General features: G+C 49.0%; 1 protein-coding gene across 6 annotated transcripts in view; it reads left to right on the forward strand.

The window, feature by feature from the left end:
• Znf827 (zinc finger protein 827) overlaps positions 1 to 17,063 on the forward strand; it is a 167,915-nt gene extending 150,852 nt beyond the window's left edge. For 2 of the 6 annotated variants that reach the window (XM_060393207.1, XM_060393206.1), the window contains 5 exons: positions 352 to 523; positions 1,466 to 1,632; positions 8,434 to 8,625; positions 8,963 to 9,140; positions 12,341 to 17,063. In XM_060393207.1, the coding sequence (XP_060249190.1) occupies positions 352 to 523; positions 1,466 to 1,632; positions 8,434 to 8,625; positions 8,963 to 9,140; positions 12,341 to 13,160 (1,529 nt within the window). In that variant the 3' untranslated portion in view covers positions 13,161 to 17,063. Of the gene's footprint in view, positions 1 to 351; positions 524 to 1,465; positions 1,633 to 8,433; positions 8,626 to 8,962; positions 9,154 to 10,859; positions 10,893 to 12,340 lie in introns of all 6 variants that reach the window. The other 4 variants (XM_060393209.1, XM_060393208.1, XM_060393210.1 and 1 more) reach the window with 4 other exon arrangements.
• Positions 17,064 to 21,776: the final 4,713 nt, after the last annotated feature.

The following is a 21,776-nucleotide window of genomic DNA, read 5'->3' on the forward strand; positions in this document are numbered from 1 at the left end:
AGAAGAAAACTAAATGCCCTCGGAGGAATGCCCTCAGAGCTCGCTGTGCTCCGGCCTGGGCTGTCGGGCAGCCTCTGCCAGTGCTGCTTCCAGCTTCCTTAGCTTACCTGGGCACCATAAAACCCACCCTTCAGCCCCGAAATGTTGTCTTGGCTGCCTAGAGGGAGCTTTTTTATCTTTGTGAGTTGAGTATGGATACATTAGCAAACTGCTAGGGATATGCGTTAGTACAATTTCAAGGCATGACCTTTGGCCCATGAAGGGAGACTTGGACCAACGTTTATTGGCTCCTTTAAGTGAGCTTTTGAAATTGTTTTTTCATTTTGAGAGCAGTTTTGGTTTTTTCCCCAGAGGAAAGAAAATACAAATGCCACTTGTGCCCCTATGCTGCTAAGTGCCGTGCGAATCTGAACCAGCACTTGACCGTGCACTCTGTGAAGCTGGTGAGCACCGACGCTGAGGACATCGTCAGTGCCGTCACTTCCGAAGGCGGTGACGGGAGGAGACATCCTTATTATTACAGGTGGGTCAGGCGGGAGCAGCTGGCCCCAATTCCTCAGGCCCCGCCCAGAGCGCTGGCCACCGCGCCCTTCTCCAGTCTCGCACTGACTTCATTTTAATGTGCTCTTTGCTTAGACTAAACCCTGAATTTGCAGATCCCTGTCTAGCTCAGGTGGCCCTAAGAAGAGAAACAATCTGGGAGGTGGTTCTGCAGGGCAGGCTCCAGGATGACTGACTGTTAGCCCGTGCTGTGGCTGAGCACCTTGCTACGCCTAAGAATCGTGGGGGAAAGCCAAGAAGACATGATGGGATTGCTCCCGGGCAGTTGCTCAGAAGGCCTGCATGCTGCCCCTTGGTTGTCCGTTATTACACACTACATTCTGTTCTGTATTCAACCTTGAATCGGTATGAAACTCCCAAATCTATTAAATCCTGCCTGAGTGGTATTGGTGGCAAGTTGCCCTTGCAAGGCACTGAGGTGGATGTGACTCTTCTCCCAGGAGCTTTCACGGATGTGCCTGCCTCCTGCTCAGAGTGCCACGGAACGGTCTGTGTGCTCTGCTCACTGCACCCCAGGGTTTCCGGAGCCCGGGGAGCGAAGGGTACCATCTCATCTGTCAGAGGCCTGCCACTAATACCTTGGCAGCACTGTCCCACATCTCTGTGCCCAGAGGTGTCTGCTAGGACACGTGCAGCATCTGGAGTCTGTAGTTTGTAATTAACTTTATGATTATTTAGCAACATTATAGCATTATGGGATCGTTCTATCATGCTGGCACCTAATCTGTTTGGCACAGTGACCACTCTGGAGGCATCCCAGCAGGCAGAAGAATTCCCTGACGCCATACCTTGAGATGGAAAGAACACGCATGAAGCTGATGTTCTCCCAGGCACTGTGTGTAACCGAGCAGCCCATTTAGAAGCCTGACTCACTCTCCTCTCTCCCTTTTCTTCCCTGCTTTAGTTGCCATGTGTGTGGATTTGAGACCGAGCTCAATGTCCAGTTTGTAAGCCACATGTCGCTCCACGTGGACAAGGAGCAGTGGATGTTCTCCATCTGCTGCACGGCCTGTGACTTCGTCACCATGGAGGAAGCAGAGATAAAGAATCACATTGGCACCAAGCATGCAGGTAGTCATCCCCTGCACCCCACAGTGGCACGCGCTTGCTGGAAGTGTTCTCACTCCTGTGAGACTTTAGTATGCCTTCCTTCACAGGAGCGGGGGCACCCCCAGAGCAGCAGAGCTGTATGGCCCCTGTAACCATAGTGTCATGGCCTGCACGGGCCCAGAGTTTGCCGTAGAGTATAGTCACTGTTGAGGTGCACTGACCTGTGTGCGCGCGCACACGAGATCCTCACCTAGCCCTGGCCCACATCACCACATGGAGTAATCCCTGAGCTCCTCCGCCAGGGCTGGGCTTCACCTGCTCACCTCAGCCAGCAGCTGCCCTCTACTGTGGGTTTCACTGGTGTCACACAACACAGAGAGACACTGAGGGATGGCGTGTTCCACATAAGGGCAGTGAGTATGGCTTCAGAACCTCACCCCAGAACGCAATTGTCTGTCCCCTCACTGTCCTCACAGTCCTGCGGGACACTTGGCAGGCCTTGAACTTTCTGTTTTGCTGTGCCAGGGCACTGTACCCCTAACTTTGTAGGCTCTTAGCCACTCCCCAGTAATGCATGGTGTATCTGTTTAGACTGCTCCTGAAGCCAGCCTGTCTGGGCCCGGCCAGTGTTTGCCTTTCACTTAGAGCCTCTTGACACTCTGGTTAACTTCCTCCATTCAACATGTAACGCTTTGACTTCACGAAATCACACCCTGCAATCACCTCTGAAGCATTGGTTGCAAATGGCAGCAGCATGGAGTCATTAAGCGAGATTGAGAGGAACTGCCCTCTCCTCCCACCCCCAGTTGTGGTGCTTACAAATTAAGAGCTGATGTTGCTAAATGCCCGTCCTGGCCATGGGTCAGCCCATCACATCACTGGCCCTGGAAGGGTCCAGGGAGGGGAAGCTCCCAGACAGTTTTGCTGACAGTGTGCATGTCCAAGAAGGATCCCTGCTTCTTTGGCCACTTGGCTTGCTGGTGCTGACAGCAATACAGGCTTGTTTTTGTCAGTAAGTTGAACAGCTCTGACTTGGAGGTCTGCAGAGAGTCATTGTGCTGAATGAGAAGGGGCCGTTTTTACAATCAGTTGTCTGACTTGACCACATTAGCCCTGTGGGAAGCAGGTGAGCTGGAAGGCCCACATGGAAGACAAGTTAAATTGGGCATTTTTGGAATGGCCAACGCAGGGAAAGGCCAGCCTCTTTCCTGTCCCACTCTGACTTGTGTAACCCTTTTCACCCCAGTGTGTTCCTGAACACCTCTGTACCCGACTCCACAGCCTTCACCACTCACCTCAGGAAGAAGTTAGCTTGGCTCCACCTTGACCTTGAAGGAGACTTCACCTTCACAGTTAAGCAGGACAGACACACCTCCTAAGGACCACAGGAGGCACTCTGTCAGCTCTGTCCCTCTGAGCTGACAGAGCTCCCAGACTAGCTGGCAGAACGGGCTCACTTGGTAGGCCAGAAGGCACAAGGGAAACTCATTAAGGAAGTTTCTGCCTGATGCAGCCGAGGCCTCACAGGCAGCTGCTGCTGTCGGAAGGAGATGGCCACACTGTTCTCAGGTCCCGGCGCTTTGGGCCAGTTTCCAGACATCCAGGTGGTGAACGTTTCAGGCTCTCAGGCCTTCCAATTTCTGTCATTTTTATTTTATGAATTCTTAGAGAACTTCATTGTATTTTGATCATATTCACCTCGCCAAGTCCTCCCAGACCCACCTTCTGCCTTCCCTACCCACATACCCTTGTGTCCTTATTTTGACACAGCTCTGGCACCTAACGGGACTTGAAAGTCCTGGTAGCTAATACAAAAGTAAAAGGTCATGTTTTAGTAAAAGTGGTTTACAAGTGAGACTTCACGATTTACTGGTATGACCCCACGGGCTGTCATTTGCTGACCCCGGTTAGAAGTTAATAGTTTGACAGTGAGAGCGGTCTTTCCTTACTACTGCTTTGAGAGGCTGGACTTGGGCCCCAGTCCACTGATCTAACTCTGTGCATTAGTGACTTAAATTACTGGGAAGTTGTCTAACCCAGTATTCATACTGCATGATACGCAGTCCAAGATAGAGCCTCATGACTACACTACCTCGTGTCAAAATGCCGCAAAGGTCCACTTCCACCTTCCCCTCCTAACCTTTCTGGTGTTTTAGATTTCTCCGCACAGATGGGCTCTAGCCCTGTCATTAGCGGTTAAGGGCCAATACTTTCATTATCTTCCAAAGACATTCAAGGAAGAAGTGGGTTTCTCCTGTACGCACCCTAGCCCGCACTTCTGACGTGCTGGTTCCCGTCTGCATCTGCTGCCCTTTTCCCTCTACCTACAAGACTTCCTTTGTCTTGAACTCAAGTCTGTGGGTGATGAGTTCTTTCATCTTTTTTAACCTCAACTTTGTTTGTTTGTGCTTCGTTTTTATGACGCATTTTCACCGGGTCTGAAATTTGAGGTAGATAGTCTTCCATTTCTTTGAAGATATTACTTGGTGTCTTCTCCTATGACTCCTTCCTATGGGAAAGCCTGCGGTCTTTCTCACTTCTGTTCCACAATATGACCTTTTTCCTTATGGCTGTTTTGGGAATTTGCTCTTCTCTTGTTTTTTTTTTTTTTCCCCTTGCCTTTTCTTTTCTTCTATTTTATTTTATTTTAGAGAGTGGCTCACTATAGAGCTCAGTCTTTCTGTTCTCCTGATTTAGCCCCTTGAGTGCTGGTATACAAGCATAACATCACACTAAACTTTTGGATTTTTTTAATTTAATTTATTGCTTTTTTTATTTATTCACTTTGTATTCAAGCTATGGCCCCCTCTCTCTTCCCCTCCCAACCCTACCCTCCCTTTTCTCCTCCCATGCCCCTCTCCAAGTCCACTGATAAGGGAGGTCCTCTTCCCCTTTCTTCTGATCCTAGTCCATCGGTTCTCATCAGGACTGGCTGCATTATCTTCCTCTGCGGCCTGGTAAGGGTGCACTCCCCTCAGGGGGAGGGATCAAAGAGCCAGCCACTGAGTTCATGTCAGAGACAGTCCCTGTTCCCCTTACTAGGGAACCCACTTGGAGGCTGAGCTACCATGGGCTACATCTGTGCTGGAGTTCTAGGTTATCTCCATGAATGGTCCTTGGTTGGAGTATCAGTCTCAGAAAAGACCCCTGTGCCCAGATATTTTGGTTCTGTTACTCTCCTTGTGGAGCTCCTGTCTGTCCTCTCCAGGTCTTACTATCTCCCCCTTCCTTCATAAGATTCCCTCTACTCTTCCCAAAATTTGGTTATGAGTCACCAACCCTATATCTGACAGAGGGCTAATATCCAAAATATATAAAGAACTCAAGAAGTTAAATTAAGCAATCCAATTAAAAAATGGGATACAGGGCTAAACAGAGAATTATCAATAGAGTAATATTGAATGGCAGAGAAACAGTTAAAGAAATGCTCAACATCCTTAGTCATCAGAGAAATGCAAATCAAAACGACCCTGAGATTTCACTTTAACACCCATCAGAATGGCTAAGATCAAAAATTCAAATGACAACACATGCTGGAGAGGATGTGGAAAAAGGGGAACCCTCTTCCATTGCTGGTGGGAATGTAAACTTATACAACCAGTTTGGAAATCAATCTGGTGCTTCCTCAGAAAATTAGGAACAGTGCTACCTCAAGATCCAGCTATACCATTCCTAGGCATATATCCAAAAGACGCTCAAGTATACAGCAAGGGCATCTGCTCAACCATGTTCATAACAGCTTTATTTGTAATAGCCAGAAACTGGAAACAGCCCAGATGTCCCTTAGTTGAAGAATGGATACAGAAATTGTGGTACTTTTACACAATGGAATATTACTCAGCAATAAAAAATAAGGAAATCATGAAATTTGCAGACAAATGGTGGGAACTAGAAAAGATCACCCTGAGTGAGGTATCCCAGAAGCAGAAAGACACACATGGTGTATACTCACTTATAAGTGGATATTAGACATGTAATATAGGATAATCATACTAAAATCTGTACAGCTAAAGAAGGTGAGCTACAAGGAGGACCTGTGTAAGATGACCCATCCTCACTCAGAAAGGCAAGCTAGACTTTTTTCTTTCCTTCTTTTGAGGAAGTCAGTGGTAGGTGCCGCTGGGTCTCTAGCTGTGGATGCCCTCTTTCTCAGACAAGGTCTTCCTATCCAGCCCAAACTGACATTGACCTCACAATCTTTCCTCACTTTCTGAGCGCTGGAGTGATAGGTTTGTGTTCTGGCTCTTTGTGTTTCTTGTGCTTGGCGTTCGTTGAGCTTCTCACATACTGGGCTTTATTGTTTTCCACACATTAGCAACATCTTGATTTTCCCAAAAGTAAAAAAATACACATACATATATATGTAGTCAGCCAGGTGGTGGTGGTGCACACCTTTAATCCCAGAGCTCAGGAGGCAGAGGCAGGTGGATCTCTGTGAGTTCAAGGCCAGTCTGATCTACAGAGTGAATTCCAGGACAGCTAGGGGTACCCAGAGAAACCCTGTCTCAAACAATCCCCCAAAATGATTAGCTGGACAGAGTCACACACCTTTAACCCAGCACTCTGGACGCAGAGGCAGCAGGGCTCTGCTAGAGGCAAGCCTGAGGAACGGATCGAGTTCCAGATAGCCGGGACTGCGATAGCCGGGACTGCGATAGCCAGGACTGCGCACAGTGGCTCAAACCCAGAGCTGTTTGTCCCAAAGAAACAAACAAAAGAAAAGTTACATGTTGGTCAACTAATCAGGACCTCAGTTAGTCTCAGGTGAAGTTGCCTGGAGTATCTTGCAGTTTCCGGATGCTCTTTTCGTTTGGGAGGCTTCTTTGTCCTGTCCCATTTTAGATCTTCCCTGTAGCCATAACTTGAGGTTTACTGATTGTCTTAGACAAGGATTCTCTTGCTGCCATGAAACACCATAACCAAAAAAACAAGTTGGGGAGGAAAGGGTTTATTTGGCTTATACTGCCAATCACCATTCCTTATCAAAGGACATCAGAACAGGAACTCAAACAGGGCAGGAACTTGGAGGCAGGAGCTGATGCAGAGGCCATGGTGGGGTGCTGCTCTGGCCTTCTCCCCATGGCTTGCTCAGCCTGCTTTCTTACAGAACCCAGGACCACCAGCCCAGGGGTGGCCCTGCCAAGCTCCTGCATTGATGCCTGATTATGAAGATGCTCCACAGGCTGGCCTGCAGTGAGATCTTACAGAGGCGTTTTCTTCATTGAGGCTCCCTCCTCTCAGATGACTGTGGCTTGTGTCACGTTGACATGAAACTCTCCAGCATGCTGATCTGTCCTCTGCTGTGTAACCCTCTCTTGAGGCCCTTATTGTCTATCTCCATCTGTAGAAATGTCATTTGGACCCCTTTCCACATCTTCCATGTGTTCACCTACGTCTTTGAACATTTGAAATATAATGTCCTCTACTAAAAACTCTAAACACTGCCTGTTTTAGGTTAGCTTTGATTGTTGATTCTCCTTCCCATTTTAAGCTGGTTTTTCATGTTTCTTTTCATATTTGATAATCTTTATTTAAAAACCAAACATTGTGATTTTATCATGCTGGCTGTTCAGTTATGTATCTTTTGTTTCTATTAGTATTGTTGGCCTTTAGTTAGGTCATAGGTACTTGGAAGCCTTGATATTTCGGCATCTTCTGTGATTTGATAGGCAGGTGTAGATCACTAGATATTCATCTATTTGGGAATAATTATTGCCCCCTTTTAAAAGTCCTTCCTCAGTTTCCCTCCTGATGCCCATGGATTTTGTATTGTTCCGATCTTGCTGCTGTAAACAGCAGTGGGGACAGCCCTAGGCGAGTGCCAGCCCTGTGTGCTGCCTTCAGTTCTCAGGTGGCCTTTCCCCATTAGGCATGGTAGTTGCTCACCCCTGCTCTGATCTTTGACCTCCTGACATCTTCAGGTCTCTGGGCACTTTTCTCTGTGCTCTTGCTCTTTGTTGATACTGTGTTTTGCCACATCTGTCCATCATGACCTCCCCAGACCCTGGCTGTGTCTCTTCCCAAGGAGAGTCCACCAGGCTCCTCCTATGTCCCTCTTCCTGCCCTGCAAACTAAGACATATCTTAGGACAGGAAGCTAAGCCATTGTAGGTCTTGCCTCCTTTGTCCTGTCTCTCAGAGACCAACTACTTCATCACCTCATGCCCAACGCTATAAAAATTGTTCTTTGATATGGTCTGGGTTTTAGCTCTTTCCGTAGCAATATTAGATCTGATCCCTAGCGCCAGGCTGTAGTAGATGCTGAACCCTCCGGACGCTAGGCTTGAATGGCTTGCTAACGTCTCTGTGCCTGGCTTTGAAGGAGTGTCTACTGTGTGCTGATGAGTGTGAACATAGTCAAATAACTCAAAACTTGGTACAGTGGTCACACCTAATCAGGGCCAAGTTTGCCTCTCTGTGAAGTAGGAATGATAGTAGTGCCTTCAAGATGTGCGTGTTGTACACACATTTTGGACTGAACCCAGAGCCTCAGGCATGCTGAGTCCACTCTCAGATACTGAGCTGCAGCCTGAGACCTAGGAACTTTGTGAGAATAAACGTAGCATAGACCCTGGAACTCAGGAACACGTGTGATCATCTTAACTGCTGTTGACATATTTTAGTTGTTGTAGGACCTTAATAAATGTCCACAGACATATCTGGGCCCAACATTCCACACATGCCTTCACCATGGCTGCACTAGAATGGGGCTCCCAGTGGGTGCCCTGTGGGAGCTGGAAGTGACACCCCTTCCTTAACTGCCATCATTCTAAGAGGTTTCAACCCCTCCCAAATAACAGACCTGGCTTGCTTCATTTTCCAGGGGATGATAGGAAGACCCCCAGTGAGTCAAACAGCCCCTCCTCGTCCTCACTGTCAACACTGAGCGATTCAGCCAATGGCAAAGACGACTCTGACAGCTCCCAGAAAAACAAGGGTGGGAACAACTTGCTGGTCATCTCTGTGGTGCCTGGGAGCCAGCCCACACTGAACACCGAGGAGAAGCCAGAGAAAGGTGAGAGGAGGTAGACGCGGCCTGCTCGCCCTGCCATTCCAGGGTGACCTAGTCTTGAGAACAAACTTGGGGCAGAAAACAAACCGCATCGTGGTGCTCACTACGGACAGTTAGCCCTTGGTTTTGGCTTGGTTTGTGCTCAGATCTGGGGTGGGAAGACAGGGAGGGGCACGGACACTGAGGCTGTCTCTTCAACTGTGTTTAGCGCAGCGCTGTAGGGGATGGTGACTGGAAAGCTCCTGTGTTACCAGGTGCAGGGCTGGCTGGAAGGCAGCTGCCCGTGCCTGCCTGCCTGTTCTTCCCCACACACTCCTACACCCAGCTTCGGTCCTTTCAGGGTTCGAATGCGTTTTTTGCAACTTTGTCTGCAAGACGAAGAATATGTTTGAGCGCCATCTACAAATCCACCTCATCACCCGGATGTTTGAGTGTGATGTGTGCCACAAGTTCATGAAGACCCCCGAACAGCTGCTGGAGCATAAGAAATGCCACACTGTCCCCACCGGTGGGCTCAAGTAAGGAAAGCAAGTACAGAATCTTTTATTGAGTTGTTATTAGGCGTCCCTTTCCCCTGCCCTACCCCACCCCCCATGAAGGTGTTGGGGGGGTCACAGAATGGGGGAGCTTAGTATGAGGGGCATTAGTCAGAAAGATCTGCTGCCTCTGATTGGATGGGGTTCCAGCTGTCCCCAGTGGAGTCAACAGACATTAGCAGGAAAAGCGACTTCACGGGTAGCCCAGGCTCATGGCAAGGAAGAACAGCAGGGAAGAGTAGACTCATACTGACTGCAGTGCTGGGGTTGAGTTCAGATTTGATGTCATGGATACCAGGCCAGTGTCCCCAGGTATCGGGCATTTCACAGCCGTCACTACAAGTTACTGCACTCACCTTTCAGGTGGCCTGACATGTGTTTAACTTGTCAGTACCATAGACACCCAGGCCCCAAAGTAGAACCGTGTTGGGCTGATGAGCCAGCAGGCAGCCGCGCTCACGCAGCAGCAGGTGCTCTGTCTTCCTCCAGACAGGCCAACACCTTCCCGGAAGATGTATGCAGGGAGCATCCTGCTGAAGCAGTGCTTGCAGCAAGGCCTCAGGCCTCCGCGAGATCCGTCAGTTATGTCCCGGCACTGCCAGGGTCTCCTCTTCCAGTGATTCTGGAAGCAGAGTCCCCGACCACAAGGCACTTTGGGTGCAGTGAAGAGACAGGAGCATGTAGTAGTTGGGGACAGAAAGACACAGTTGTCAAGGCATTTTTACTTACAATCACCACGTAGTTAATAGAATGGGGGAGGAACACTCTTCCTTTTATTTTCTTAATATATGCAGGAGAAGGGGTATTGGATTTTAAAACATTTTTATCCTTGAAACTCACAGTGCCTCCTAAATTGGTAAGAGTTAGAGAACCCAGAGAGACCCGGAGCAGAAGATTGGGGCGGAGTGGGACTGGCTGGTTAGGGCACCCTCTGTGGGAAAACAACAACAACAAAATCCAGAAGAGTTGGGGAATAGCACCTCCTGCAGATTCTGTTTTGTTTTGCTCTACCCTTGGGGAGAATGTAGGGGAGGGTCATAGACAAGAGGATGATTTTATAATTGTTCAGATAGATGGGATGATAGCAGAAGCAATCTGAGAGTTGGAGTTTAATCCCTCCGTCCCTCTATAAAGATTTGCATATCTTCATTAAAAAGAAGAGATCTGCCTTCAGTGGAGGGAGGAGTATGGGCCTTCCTGTAGCTCATTCACACCCACGCCACTTGTGTCCTCATCACTCACCTTTTGGGACCCTAAGCTGGCCTGCGTCTCCGCACTGGAGGAGACCGCACGATGGCCGCACTGTTCCTCCGGGGTCAGACACTGCCTGTCAGTGCTAACTGTACCGGCCCCATGATAGCTTATGTTCTAGGACAGCCGAGGAGAAGAGTACTTTGGGAAAAACTGATAATGCCTTCTGGCTATACAGTGAGTTTTGTTTTGTTTTGTTGCTTTTGCCATATCAGAGAATTCCTTTTCCTGAGACAGTGTCTTTAAGATGACTAATGGGAGCATGGAAAAGCCTGGGTGCTTCTCCCGAGCAGTGAGATCCAGACTGAGTCAAGGGTCACAGAAACGTCCTTAACCTGAGACAGACCGCCGATATCTAAATGCTTCTCTGTGATGGGGCTGCTTGTACTCTATATCCTGTTCCTAATGCAGATCGAATAAGATTATACTATTATTTTTCTTTTGCCGTAGCTCAGGACAGTGGTGAGTTTCAGACTCCTCTAGGTAAGGCCCAGCTTGGCGTAGGGGTTGTGTGTGCACCTGACCTGGGAATGGGCTTTATATCTCTGTGCACTCTCTGTCAGCTGAGGCTCAAGGGCTGAGGGCGAGCTTGGTGCTGACGAGGCAGTGCGTGGTGTACCCGATTGCGGGCTCTGCTGAACACCTCTCCAACCCTCTGAGGACAGCCCCCCCCCAAGCCCTGCCTTGCGGGAGTGGAGTCCAAGCTGAGGCAGCCACTCGGGCTTCTGCATTCGTTTTTGGAAAGAGCACACACGCTACAGCTATCCTCTAAGCCACAGACTCCAACCTGGCAGCTGCCAAAAGTGAAGCCTGGCAGCTTTTGTAAACACAGCCACCGCACTCTCCACAGCCCCTCTGACAGCGACAGGGCTGGCAGTAGCGTAATCCACGCTGGAAAGAATGGAGAGTCCAAGCCAGAGCTACCCAGGCCTTGTGCTAGAAGAGACACCTAGAGCCCAATGAGGTGCTGGAGCTGGGTCCCAACCCCCCATTCTGAATCTGCCTCCGTTACCTGGAGAGATGCTCAGATGAGGAGTCAGAATGTCCTGAGTGCTCTTGTGAGCACCATAGAGAATGCAAATGAAATCCCCAAAGCCCTACCCTCGGAGAGTTCATGCTCCGGTTGGACCCCTGGTGTTTCTATGACAGGACTATGTCCTAAGAATGACTTGAGGCTCTGGAGAGCAGTCCTGGCCCTCCTCATTCCTCCTGAGTGGAGGGGCTGTTGTGTGGGCTTCCTTCTTCCAGGCCCGGCCGCGGTCCTCACCTCCTAGGTGAAGGACTGTAGAGAACTGGTGCTCTAGGAGATGACATTCTGAGAGTCCACATGTTGGTGCACACACGTGCATCCACACACACGCCACCTGGCACACAGAGGGACACACACAGGCCTTTTCATCCTAACACCCCTTTAATAAGCACGACTCTGACTCCTGTGACTTCCCGTTTGCTGGAGGTAGCTGTCCCCTCTAAGCTGTTCTTAAACCTCTCAGCCTCTCTGCGTGTGCTTGGTGTGGTGCATGAAAAGTCGGTTCTTTGTGTTGCTCCCGTCTAGAGGGGAGGTCAGGAGACCAGACTTTTGCCATGTCCAGTGAGGGAGGGGGCGGAGGGGGCCCCCGGGGCTGGGTGGGGGCAGGAGGGGAGTGCCCGCTTCGCCGGCTCCTCGAAGTCTCTGCTCCTTTGTGAGGGCCGCCCTTGGTGGGTGCGGCCTGGAGCCCCAGACCAGCTGAGTGGCAGCGCCCAGAGCTCCCGTTAACCTGGACTGCACTGTCAGCAGTGAAGCGAGCAAGGCCATCTGAGAGGTGGCAGGGCTGAGCAGGCCAGGCCCTGGGGACCCAGGGGCTGACCCAGAGCAGGCTGGTGAGGAGGGAAGACGAAGGGCTGCCGTGGCCCCTCCTTGCTAAGCCCCCTTGCATTGCCTCCCCTGGCAGGTGCCCGTTCTGCATCTACTCCACCAACCGCCCTGCTGCCATGGAGTGCCACCTCAAGACCCACTACAAGATGGAGTACAAGTGCCGGATCTGCCAGACAGTGAAGGCCAGCCAGCGGGAGCTGGAGACGCACACCCGTGAGCATCGCCTGGGTAACCACTACAAGTGCCACCAGTGCGGCTACCTGTCCAAGACGGCCAACAAGCTCATCGAGCACGTGCGCGTGCACACCGGGGAGCGGCCCTTCCACTGTGACCAGTGCAGCTACAGCTGCAAGCGCAAGGACAATCTGAACCTGCACCGGAAGCTGAAGCACGCCCCCCGCCAGACCTTCAGCTGCGCAGAGTGCCTGTTCAAGACCACACACCCTTTCGTCTTCAGCCGCCACGTGAAGAAGCACCAGAGCGGAGACGGCCCCGAGGAGGACAAGAAGGGCCTGAGTCCGGCCTCGGGAGAGCCCGCCGGCCCCGGAGCCCCGCTGCTGCTTGTGGGCGGCAGCCGGAATCTCTTGTCCCCGCTGTCCGTCATGTCCGCCTCACAGGCTCTGCAGACAGTGGCCCTGTCGGCAGCCCACGGCAGCAGCTCAGAGCCCAACCTGGCGCTCAAGGCCTTGGCCTTCAGTGGCTCCCCGCTGCGTCTTGACAAATATCGGAACTCAGATTTTGCCCATCTCATTCCCTTAACAATGTTGTACCCCAAACCCCACCTGGATCTCACATTCCACCCTCCCCGACCTCAGACTGCGCCTCCCAGCATCCCCTCGCCCAAACACTCCTTCCTTGCCTATCTTGGACTAAGAGAAAGAGCAGAGACTGTCTGAGGGCAGCCATGTTCTGTACCAAAAACCAAGAGACAGAGACAGGAAAAGACGAAAACCCACAAAACTTAAACACAACCCAGCAGGTGTCTGTTGCTGCAAAAACCTCCAGGCCCCAGGGGTCTGGACACGTGTACTGTGTATCTTTAGTAAGGAATAGAAAACTGGCTCTGTATGTATGCCTATTGCATTTACCTGAAAGCTGCTTTATCCAATCTCCAGAGAGGTGAGCTGCTGCCTACTTTTACCTTCAGAGGCATGCCTCCCAGCCATCACTCCCACTCTCCCTCCCCCCCACTCCTCTCTGAAAGGAATTTTGTCATGTCAGACCCTAAAGAGAGTGTCCTTAATCACAGTCAGCATTTGGAAGCTTCTCTACTGGTACATTGGGTTTTCTGTCGGGTGAGTGGGCTCTTGTGGGCATTTGTGGATTGAGAGAGAGAGAGAGAGAGAGAGAGTGTGTGTGTGTGTGTACGGTGTATGCCATGACATTTCTATTGCACGTTCTCTTTGTACTGGCCTCATTGACAGTGATGAACATTCTTGATTCCCACCTGGACTGTTAGCTCACTGCGGTGTCCCACCCCTCCACAGCCTTCCCCTGTCATTGATGGCTACAGAGTGGGAGGGCCTGGTGCCTAGTGGATGAAGGTCTGCGGGGTGCCAGGGTATTTCCAGTACCCTGTGTCCAGTGTCGAAGCCTGGAGCTCCGATCTCCACTTAGGGGGGTGGACAAGAAAATCAGGAGACAGATCTCTTCAGAAATGCCTCAAAGCTCTGCAGCTGACATCACAGAACCTGGGGGTTCTGTGCGTGTGCCCACATGAAGACAAGGTGTTCGGCTCATGCTCACACACACACAGGAATTTATCCTTTTTAAAGGGCAGAATATGTGTGTGTGGTATATCGATTCAGCTGTTCTCATTGTTTGCAGGAGAAATTTGTATGAGTGGAAATTTTTATGGTTGACAAATCCAGCCAAGGAGATTAAAGGGTTTGGATCAATTCTGGGTGTAAAAGCTCAGACTAAAAAGAAACGGCAGCTTTGCACAGTGCGTTGGTCTTGCACTAGTTTTGTTTCTCATTGAGGGAAAAGGAATAAGTAAAAGAGAAGGAAGGAAATGAACCTTTTTATGGAATGAGTAGACTGTATGTTTGAAATTTTAGCCACGACCTCTCTGACGTATACGGAAGGACACAACAAAAGGTGCTGTTTAGTCCTAAGCCTCAGCTGACGCCCCCCGAGTCCCCACCGTCTGCAGAGCCTCTGGCTGTAGCGCACCCTCTGTTAGTAACCCCGCACTCCGTTTTGTTAACGCCTAGCAGATGTGGCCTGCTAGGAGGCTCCCTTCATGCTTATTTAAAGCTCTTATTTCGTGGTCATTAAAATGGCGGTTCGCGTGCAGCACTTTATTGCAGCAGGAGCAGGTATGATCCGGTCGCGTAGCCCTTTGCCCATCTTAGAAAGTAAAGGATGGTTTGAAAAGGAAAAGGCATTTGGCTGACTATGCCCACTGCTTGCATTTGTGAGACAGCAGAATTTCCAGTATGCGGCAGGCTGAAAGAGCAGGAAGTAATGTGCTCTGTGAAAAAAATGGGAAGTTTGGAATACAAAAGTGTCTATATTATTTATCAGTGGAAGAGCTGGTGTCCAGGAGGAATGCCTTCTAACCGGTGCCATTTTCCCACACTGTCCCATCCTCCAGGTGGGGTAATGCCCTCCTTTTCGTTGCTGTTCCTTTAACCAGGGGGAAATAAAAGCATCCCTGATTTTCTCTAGTCCGGATTGCTTCATTGAAATTCATGCAGTCTGACTGGAAGCCAGAGAGCCCACATTCCACATCATTGTCCCCCTCTCCCGACCTGGCAGGTCTCTGCTTCCCTCCCCACACCCCACACCCAGCCATGGGTGAGGAGCCTGGTTAGCGCCCTGGCAAAGGAGTTTACACTACAGAGATGTCCGCAAAGCAGGGAGAACCAGCGTGGCCAGGAGGCCCAGAGCCTGTCGTTCTCCAGCAGAGGCCTTTGCCCTTGGCCTTGCTTAACACGTTCAGCTCACCATGTCGATGAAGACACTGCAGATAGTTCTGGACAGCGCGCCAAGGGCACTGGCTTTATGGGTGGGTTCGTTGTTCTCTTATTTGCTTTTGTTTTGTTTTTGTTTTAAAGTCGTGTCTTTATTCCCATTTAATGGAGAATGTGCCACTTGGCTAATAATGTGTTTTCAAAACCGCAGGTTCAGTGATAACAGGCAAGGGGCCGCTTTGATCCCTCAGAGGTTGACAGAAAGGGGATTCGCAGATGCACCGACAGGTTAAGAACCTGATTGGTGGCTCTGGTCACGAGGACCCGGGTTTTACAGCATGCCACGTGTGCAGTCAGAGGTCTTTGAGTGGGGACGTGAGAGAGGGGAGGTGGCCGGAGACGTTTGCTGCTCAGATGCCATGCATTTCACTGCTTGCCACTGAACCTGTATTTGAATGACTTAGTAATGCTTAATGTAATTGGGCAACTTTTTTAGCACTTTGGAAAGAGTCATCAATCTTTCTGGTAAATTATAAAAAGTTTTCTGAGTGAGAAAACATGTGTTTGCAGTTTATTTGACTTTTTATATTATTATTGTTGTTATTAATAAAGAAGAAAATCTACAGCATTTTTCAGAGTCCACATGGATAAAATGTGCCCCTGAATCCGGTTTGCAGTCAGATGCTCCGGGAAGGATGGATCCTACAGATGTCCTTCCCCCGAAAAACACTAACATCTTTTAGTAACTCGACTAGCAACTTTCAGTTCCACTCCTCATTCTTCCATGAACGCTGGCTTGGTTTCCCGTAGAGTAATGCAGTTAGGGTTCTCGGCACTTTCTTTCTCCTGTCCTTTCTTTTCTTTCCTTCTTTTCTTTTGTTTTTTTACTCCTCATGTTCAGATGATCATACTGTCAAGGTTTATGTACATTACTGAGAATTTGTATTGTATAAAGCTTTTGCATTACAAGGCTGTACAGGGTCATTTTGACAGTAACTGGTATTTTCCTTTGCATCTTACGTTGCATTGCCAATTTCTAGTGTATCGAGTTTGGAAGTATAATATACTCTAATTAAAGAAAAAGGTTGGCTATACTCTGGCTTCTTTTTCTTTCTTGGTTGCCATCCTTGACTACTCGTGAAGCCTCAGTGTTTTGTTACCTTTCTTTGTTCTGTTGTTTTCTTTTCACTGTATTCCAGGGTTTCTGAAATGTCCTGTGCTAGCACAGCTCCTGCAGAGTGTGAGTTTGGAACAGCTGAGGCTATTGTGCACATGGCTACTGTGCAAGCCACTAATGTTGATTAAGGCTGAGAGCTAATGTGCCTGGCAGGACCACGGCAGCTGGCTCCTGCCCGAGATCATGTAGGAACGTTTCAAAGGGTTTCGCGTCCTTACCTTCTCTTGCCTGACATTTTATTGACCTCATAGCCAAAGGGAGTGAAAACACAGATGAATCTATTTGTCTTAATGAAGTTCAGCAACTAGAACATTCTAATGAGGGGAAATAGTATATTCTCCAAGCTAAATATATTCTATATAAGTGCAAGGAGTCAGGATTTGTCAATCAAGGGAAGGTACCTGAGAAATTACCTGAGACCACAAGAGGGAAATGAAATTCATAGTGACTACTGGAAATAATTTTTCAAAATTCATCTTGAAGTTCCATCTATGAGACCTTCCTGTGAGCCCAGGGCAACTGATAAAAACCCATAAAACAGCAGACAAGAAGGTTCGGCCTTGCTCATAACTTGCACTCTTATAATGTCCTTTGCCTATGTCAAAGATTGTGAGCTACTTCAGTCTAACACTTAAAGTGACCCAGTGTTTCCTTTAATTGTGCCATATAAGAAGCCATTGTGCAAATAAATCATTCACTAATCATTTCCATCTTCATTTTTATTCAATAGCTCTTCATAGGTGAAGACATTCTTTTATGTGACCCACTTATCGGTTTTGTTTAAGGATGCCTAGGCCTTTCTGGAAAATATTAAGGTAAATAGACTCCTTTTTAGCGTCCCCAGCAAAAGTGGCTTTCCATTCAGTGCCCACGTCGTTTCGTCTCGCTTTGTCCTGCACACAGTAGGTAACCATGTATGTTCCCTGCAACTGGGAACAGGCAGCAAGGGACGTGAAACACTCATCGGTTTGGAAATCATTTCTCCTGAAATGGGCTTCCACTGAATTTAAGGAATGGTCTGAGGACGTATACAGCACAGAAGGCATCTTCACTCATGGACTGGCCAGTCATCCTAATATTTAGTGAGAGATGTAGGCGTGTCATGAGTAAATAAGCCTGGGCTCAAGGCTCATTTTTATACCCATGGTGGGTGGCTTCCTTCATGCTTACCACGAAAGTATACCTGACCATTAATCAGAGGCTCTGGTTACTGGGGAATGGGGTGGGGGCGGGGCAGGTAACTGAAGCTCATGAGCATCTGCCACAGTTCTGTGTGTTGGTGGATAACATGGTTAGTTTAAAGGGAAAGAGACACCTCGTTGGGCCCCTCAGTGTTCTCGGTCCATGGTGAGGAAGGACGACGAGCTCAGGGCATGCGTAAGAAGAGGGTGGCCACTGGGGTCCTTCAGCTATGCTGCCAGCAGACAGAGAATGTCAAACTAAATGTGTCCCGAGTGCAGCTTAGAACCTGAGGGAAATCCCAAGGGACGGGAGTAACTACCCTTGGAGGCTCAGGCACCATCTCAAGGGAGCATCAGCTGCAAACATTCCAGACATTTCTGCCAGCATTCTCAACAGCTGCATTACATTCTCTCAGAAGAGAAGAGGCCTCCTTAAAATGGGCTTTATTTTGTGAAGCATTGCAATTAACCACATAGGCAAATGTCCTGGATCTGGAGATAGGTGGTGGCCCCTGCTACCTAAGGAAACCCTGTTTCCCTGTCCACGGCCTGAACGATCTCAAATTCTCCATCACAACCTCAGCTACTTTGTTATGAAGTCTAGATCTTCCGTTCCTAGCTCTGAGAGAGCTGGAACTGGACAACCGTCCTGTCCCCTTGCAATTCCTGGAAATAATTAAGCAGTAATTAGTTCTCAGATTTCAATGGAAAAAGAGCGAAGAATTTGCTTTAGTTCACATTCCAGAATGAACCCCCATGTCAGATGGGTTTCCACCCTGTTGAGCACGAACGATAGACCTCAACCGGGAGAGACGCTGCTGTGGAGCTCAGCTTGGCCCCAAAGATGCTGTTATTACCTCGTGTTAAGCATCTGAGGAAAAGAGGGTGAGGGTGGCTTGGCTGCTTCCCGGCAGGTGTGAGGACCTGACAGGGTGTGCGTGTGGCGATGCGCTAAGCTGTGACGGCCGCACTCCGAGGGTGGACACAGACACCCCGGGACTCGGGAGCCAGCCAGATTGGCATGTGCAGTGAGCAAGAGTCCTCTCAAAGCAAGACCAGGGCCCAAGGTGGTCCTCTGACTACCCCCCCCACTCAAAAGAGGTTGGACTAGTCGCTCTCTAAGACTCCTCCCCACCCTAATAGATTGCATAATATATAAAGACGATTCTGACTCTTTCTAAATTCTAAAGGAAGAACTCTTTCTGAGAATTCGTGCAAAGCAATCAAAACAACAAAACACCTCTGTCTTCAAACCATGTTGGGCTCAGGGGTGAAAAAATGACTAAAAATATTTTTTACACACTGCAGAGTGTCAGGTGTCTGACACTGTTGTCTTCTGACCACACTTTGACGGCCTGAGTCACCACGGGACGGCCTAGACACGCTTTCATGCCCTTACTTCATCTGGCTCAACAAGTTAGAAGCAAGATGCGTGGGGATGTCAAGACCCAGCCCTCCTCCCTCTCCTCCCTCCAGCTCTGCTCTGCTTCGCTTTCCCCACCCTACTCTACCTTCCTCTGCTGGCTGACGGCCCGCTGAACCCCCGACCGGAGCGGCTCGTATCTTTTTGTCTAGAGCTAAAGTACTGGCAGCACTCAGGACAAGAATAGTCCTGTTGGCCATCTCTTGTCCTCCATCTTATAAACTCAACAGTGGAAGCCAGGTGTAACTGACAGTGTCTCACCTGGACTCTGTGCTCTTCCCAGGCCTGCCTTGTCCACTTCTGGGCTGCCGCCAGAGGCCCACTCAGCCATCCCTCTTCATAGGAAACTCCTAAGTGAAAGGAGCAAACACTGTGGTTCCTATAGACCCTTCTTTCTCTCCCTTGGCAGTTCTTCCATCCTTCTCTCCCTTGGCAGTTCTTCATTCTTTCTCTCCCATGGCAGTTCTTCCTTCTTTCTCTCCCATGGCAGTTCTTCCTTCTTTCTCTCCCTTGGCAGTTCTTCCTTCCTTCTCTCCCATGGCAGTTCTTCCTTCCTTCTCTCCCATGGCAGTTCTTCCTTTTTTCTCTCCCTTGGCAGTTCTTCCTTCCTTCTCTCCCTTGGCAGTTCTTCCTTCTATTTCTTGGCAGTTCTTCGGAGCTATGAGGGTCACTAGAGGGTTTCCATTCTAGATGTCTACAGGAATGCCTGGCTTGCTGGCGTAACTTCAGATTGGCTTGGTCTCTCTCTCTCTCTCTCTCCATTTGTTTCATTCTTTCTAGTTTCCCACTTAGGTTTTTAGAATTGCTTCCAAAATAAATGCCTGCACAAGAATCTTTTTCCGAGGGCTTTGTATTTTATTAGAACCCAGAAAATGTATTTGTATAAAGGTAGATTACAGGTAGGTAATAGAGACAGATAAAGAGGTAGATAGAGCTAAAGAAAAGATACTGGATATTTCTATATTGATAACAGGTAAGTATGTAGGGAGATAGACAGGTCTGGAGAGAAGACAGCTAATTAGCTGGCTAGGAAATAGGTGCACAGGAGAGGATGGAGATGTTTGCTAGGTATGCACTCTAGACAGACTCGCTGCATGGGCAACATTCCAGCAGGCATTCTGCTTTGAAGTGAGATATAAGACATGGCTTCCTGGTCATGTATAGCACATGTATCAATGGGTCAGTAACCAAGAACTGCAGCTGGAATAAAGATAGTTAAAGATGGAAGCCAGATGAAGGTTGCTGTTTTTCTATGATTCCTTTGGACCTGGAGAAACTCGTCTTTCTGGGATGATTTGGGAAAAGCCTAACAAACTTGGTCCTAGTGTGTACATGTAGTGTGATATCAATTCCCCGTGAACATGCGCAGCTAGATTTCCTAATGTTCAGTTCGTGGAATGAGAGTCTTGAGCAAGCGGGCAGACCATAACATTTAACAAGTCGCCATGCAAAATTCAAGTGACTTTCACAACACCTGCTAAGACACTCTTCTACAGAAAGACACGAACCGCTCCGGTCGGGGGTTCAGCGGGCCGTCAGCCAGCAGAGGAAGGTAGAGTAGGGTGGGGAAAGCGAAGCAGAGCAGAGCTGGAGGGAGGAGAGGGAGGAGGGCTGGATCTTGACATCCCCACGCATCTTGCTTCTAACTTGTTGAGCCAGATGAAGTAAGGGCATGAAAGCGTGTCTAGGCCGTCCCGTGGTGACTCAGGCCGTCAAAGTGTGGTCAGAAGACAACAGTGTCAGACACCTGACACTCTGCAGTGTGTAAAAAATATTTTTAGTCATTTTTTCACCCCTGAGCCCAACATGGTTTGAAGACAGAGGTGTTTTGTTGTTTTGATTGCTTTGCACGAATTCTCAGAAAGAGTTCTTCCTTTAGAATTTAGAAAGAGTCAGAATCGTCTTTATATATTATGCAATCTATTAGGGTGGGGAGGAGTCTTAGAGAGCGACTAGTCCAACCTCTTTTGAGTGGGGGGGGTAGTCAGAGGACCACCTTGGGCCCTGGTCTTGCTTTGAGAGGACTCTTGCTCACTGCACATGCCAATCTGGCTGGCTCCCGAGTCCTGGGGTGTCTGTGTCCACCTCATATTAGAAAACAGTTCTTTTGTTTTGTTTTGTTGGGTTTTTTTTTTTTTTTAATTTTTCCCTTGTGCTGTTGCAAAGAAAAGGCTGATGAAGGAGACTAACGTGTGTAAACAATAATTAAGGGTCAAAGAGATCTCATTAATCAACCCCCCCCACACACACACACACATTTCTCATCTTCCCTGTAATGAAACAAGCAGACCCAGCAGTGGGTCCTCACGGGGATCAGTCAGGCCCATCGCTTCCTGGCCGGAGAAAGGGCACACGACAGCACGGCCAGCTGTGCAAGAGTCCGTATTCCAAAGTGAATCCAAACCTACTCTAATAACCACTTCTCTCCCATTCCTCCCTCTACTCTTCATTTGTTATTTCATGAACAGGCATGTAAAGTTGTGTACTAGCAAGCCAGAAAGAGATGGAGGTGGATAAGATACATTTCCTATCTTAAAGAATTACCATGTGAGTGCGGGGAGTTGAACCTGGGTCCTCTGCAAGAGCAGCCAGTGCTCTTAGCCACTGATCCATCACTCCAGCCAAGTCTTCTCCACGCTCAGCATCCTCCATCCTCATCGGCTGCATCACAATAGGCCCTTCTCTGGGTGGGACGTTCTAGGGAAAACTCATTCCAGAGCTTACAAATAAGTTCACAGTCAGGCCTGTAGACTCAAAGATGACATTTGAAGACAGAATTCATAACTCTGTGGTAGCAATTCTGTCATGACAAC

This window comes from Meriones unguiculatus, chromosome 10, assembly GCF_030254825.1.
Source record: "Meriones unguiculatus strain TT.TT164.6M chromosome 10, Bangor_MerUng_6.1, whole genome shotgun sequence".
NCBI lineage: Eukaryota > Metazoa > Chordata > Mammalia > Rodentia > Muridae > Meriones > Meriones unguiculatus.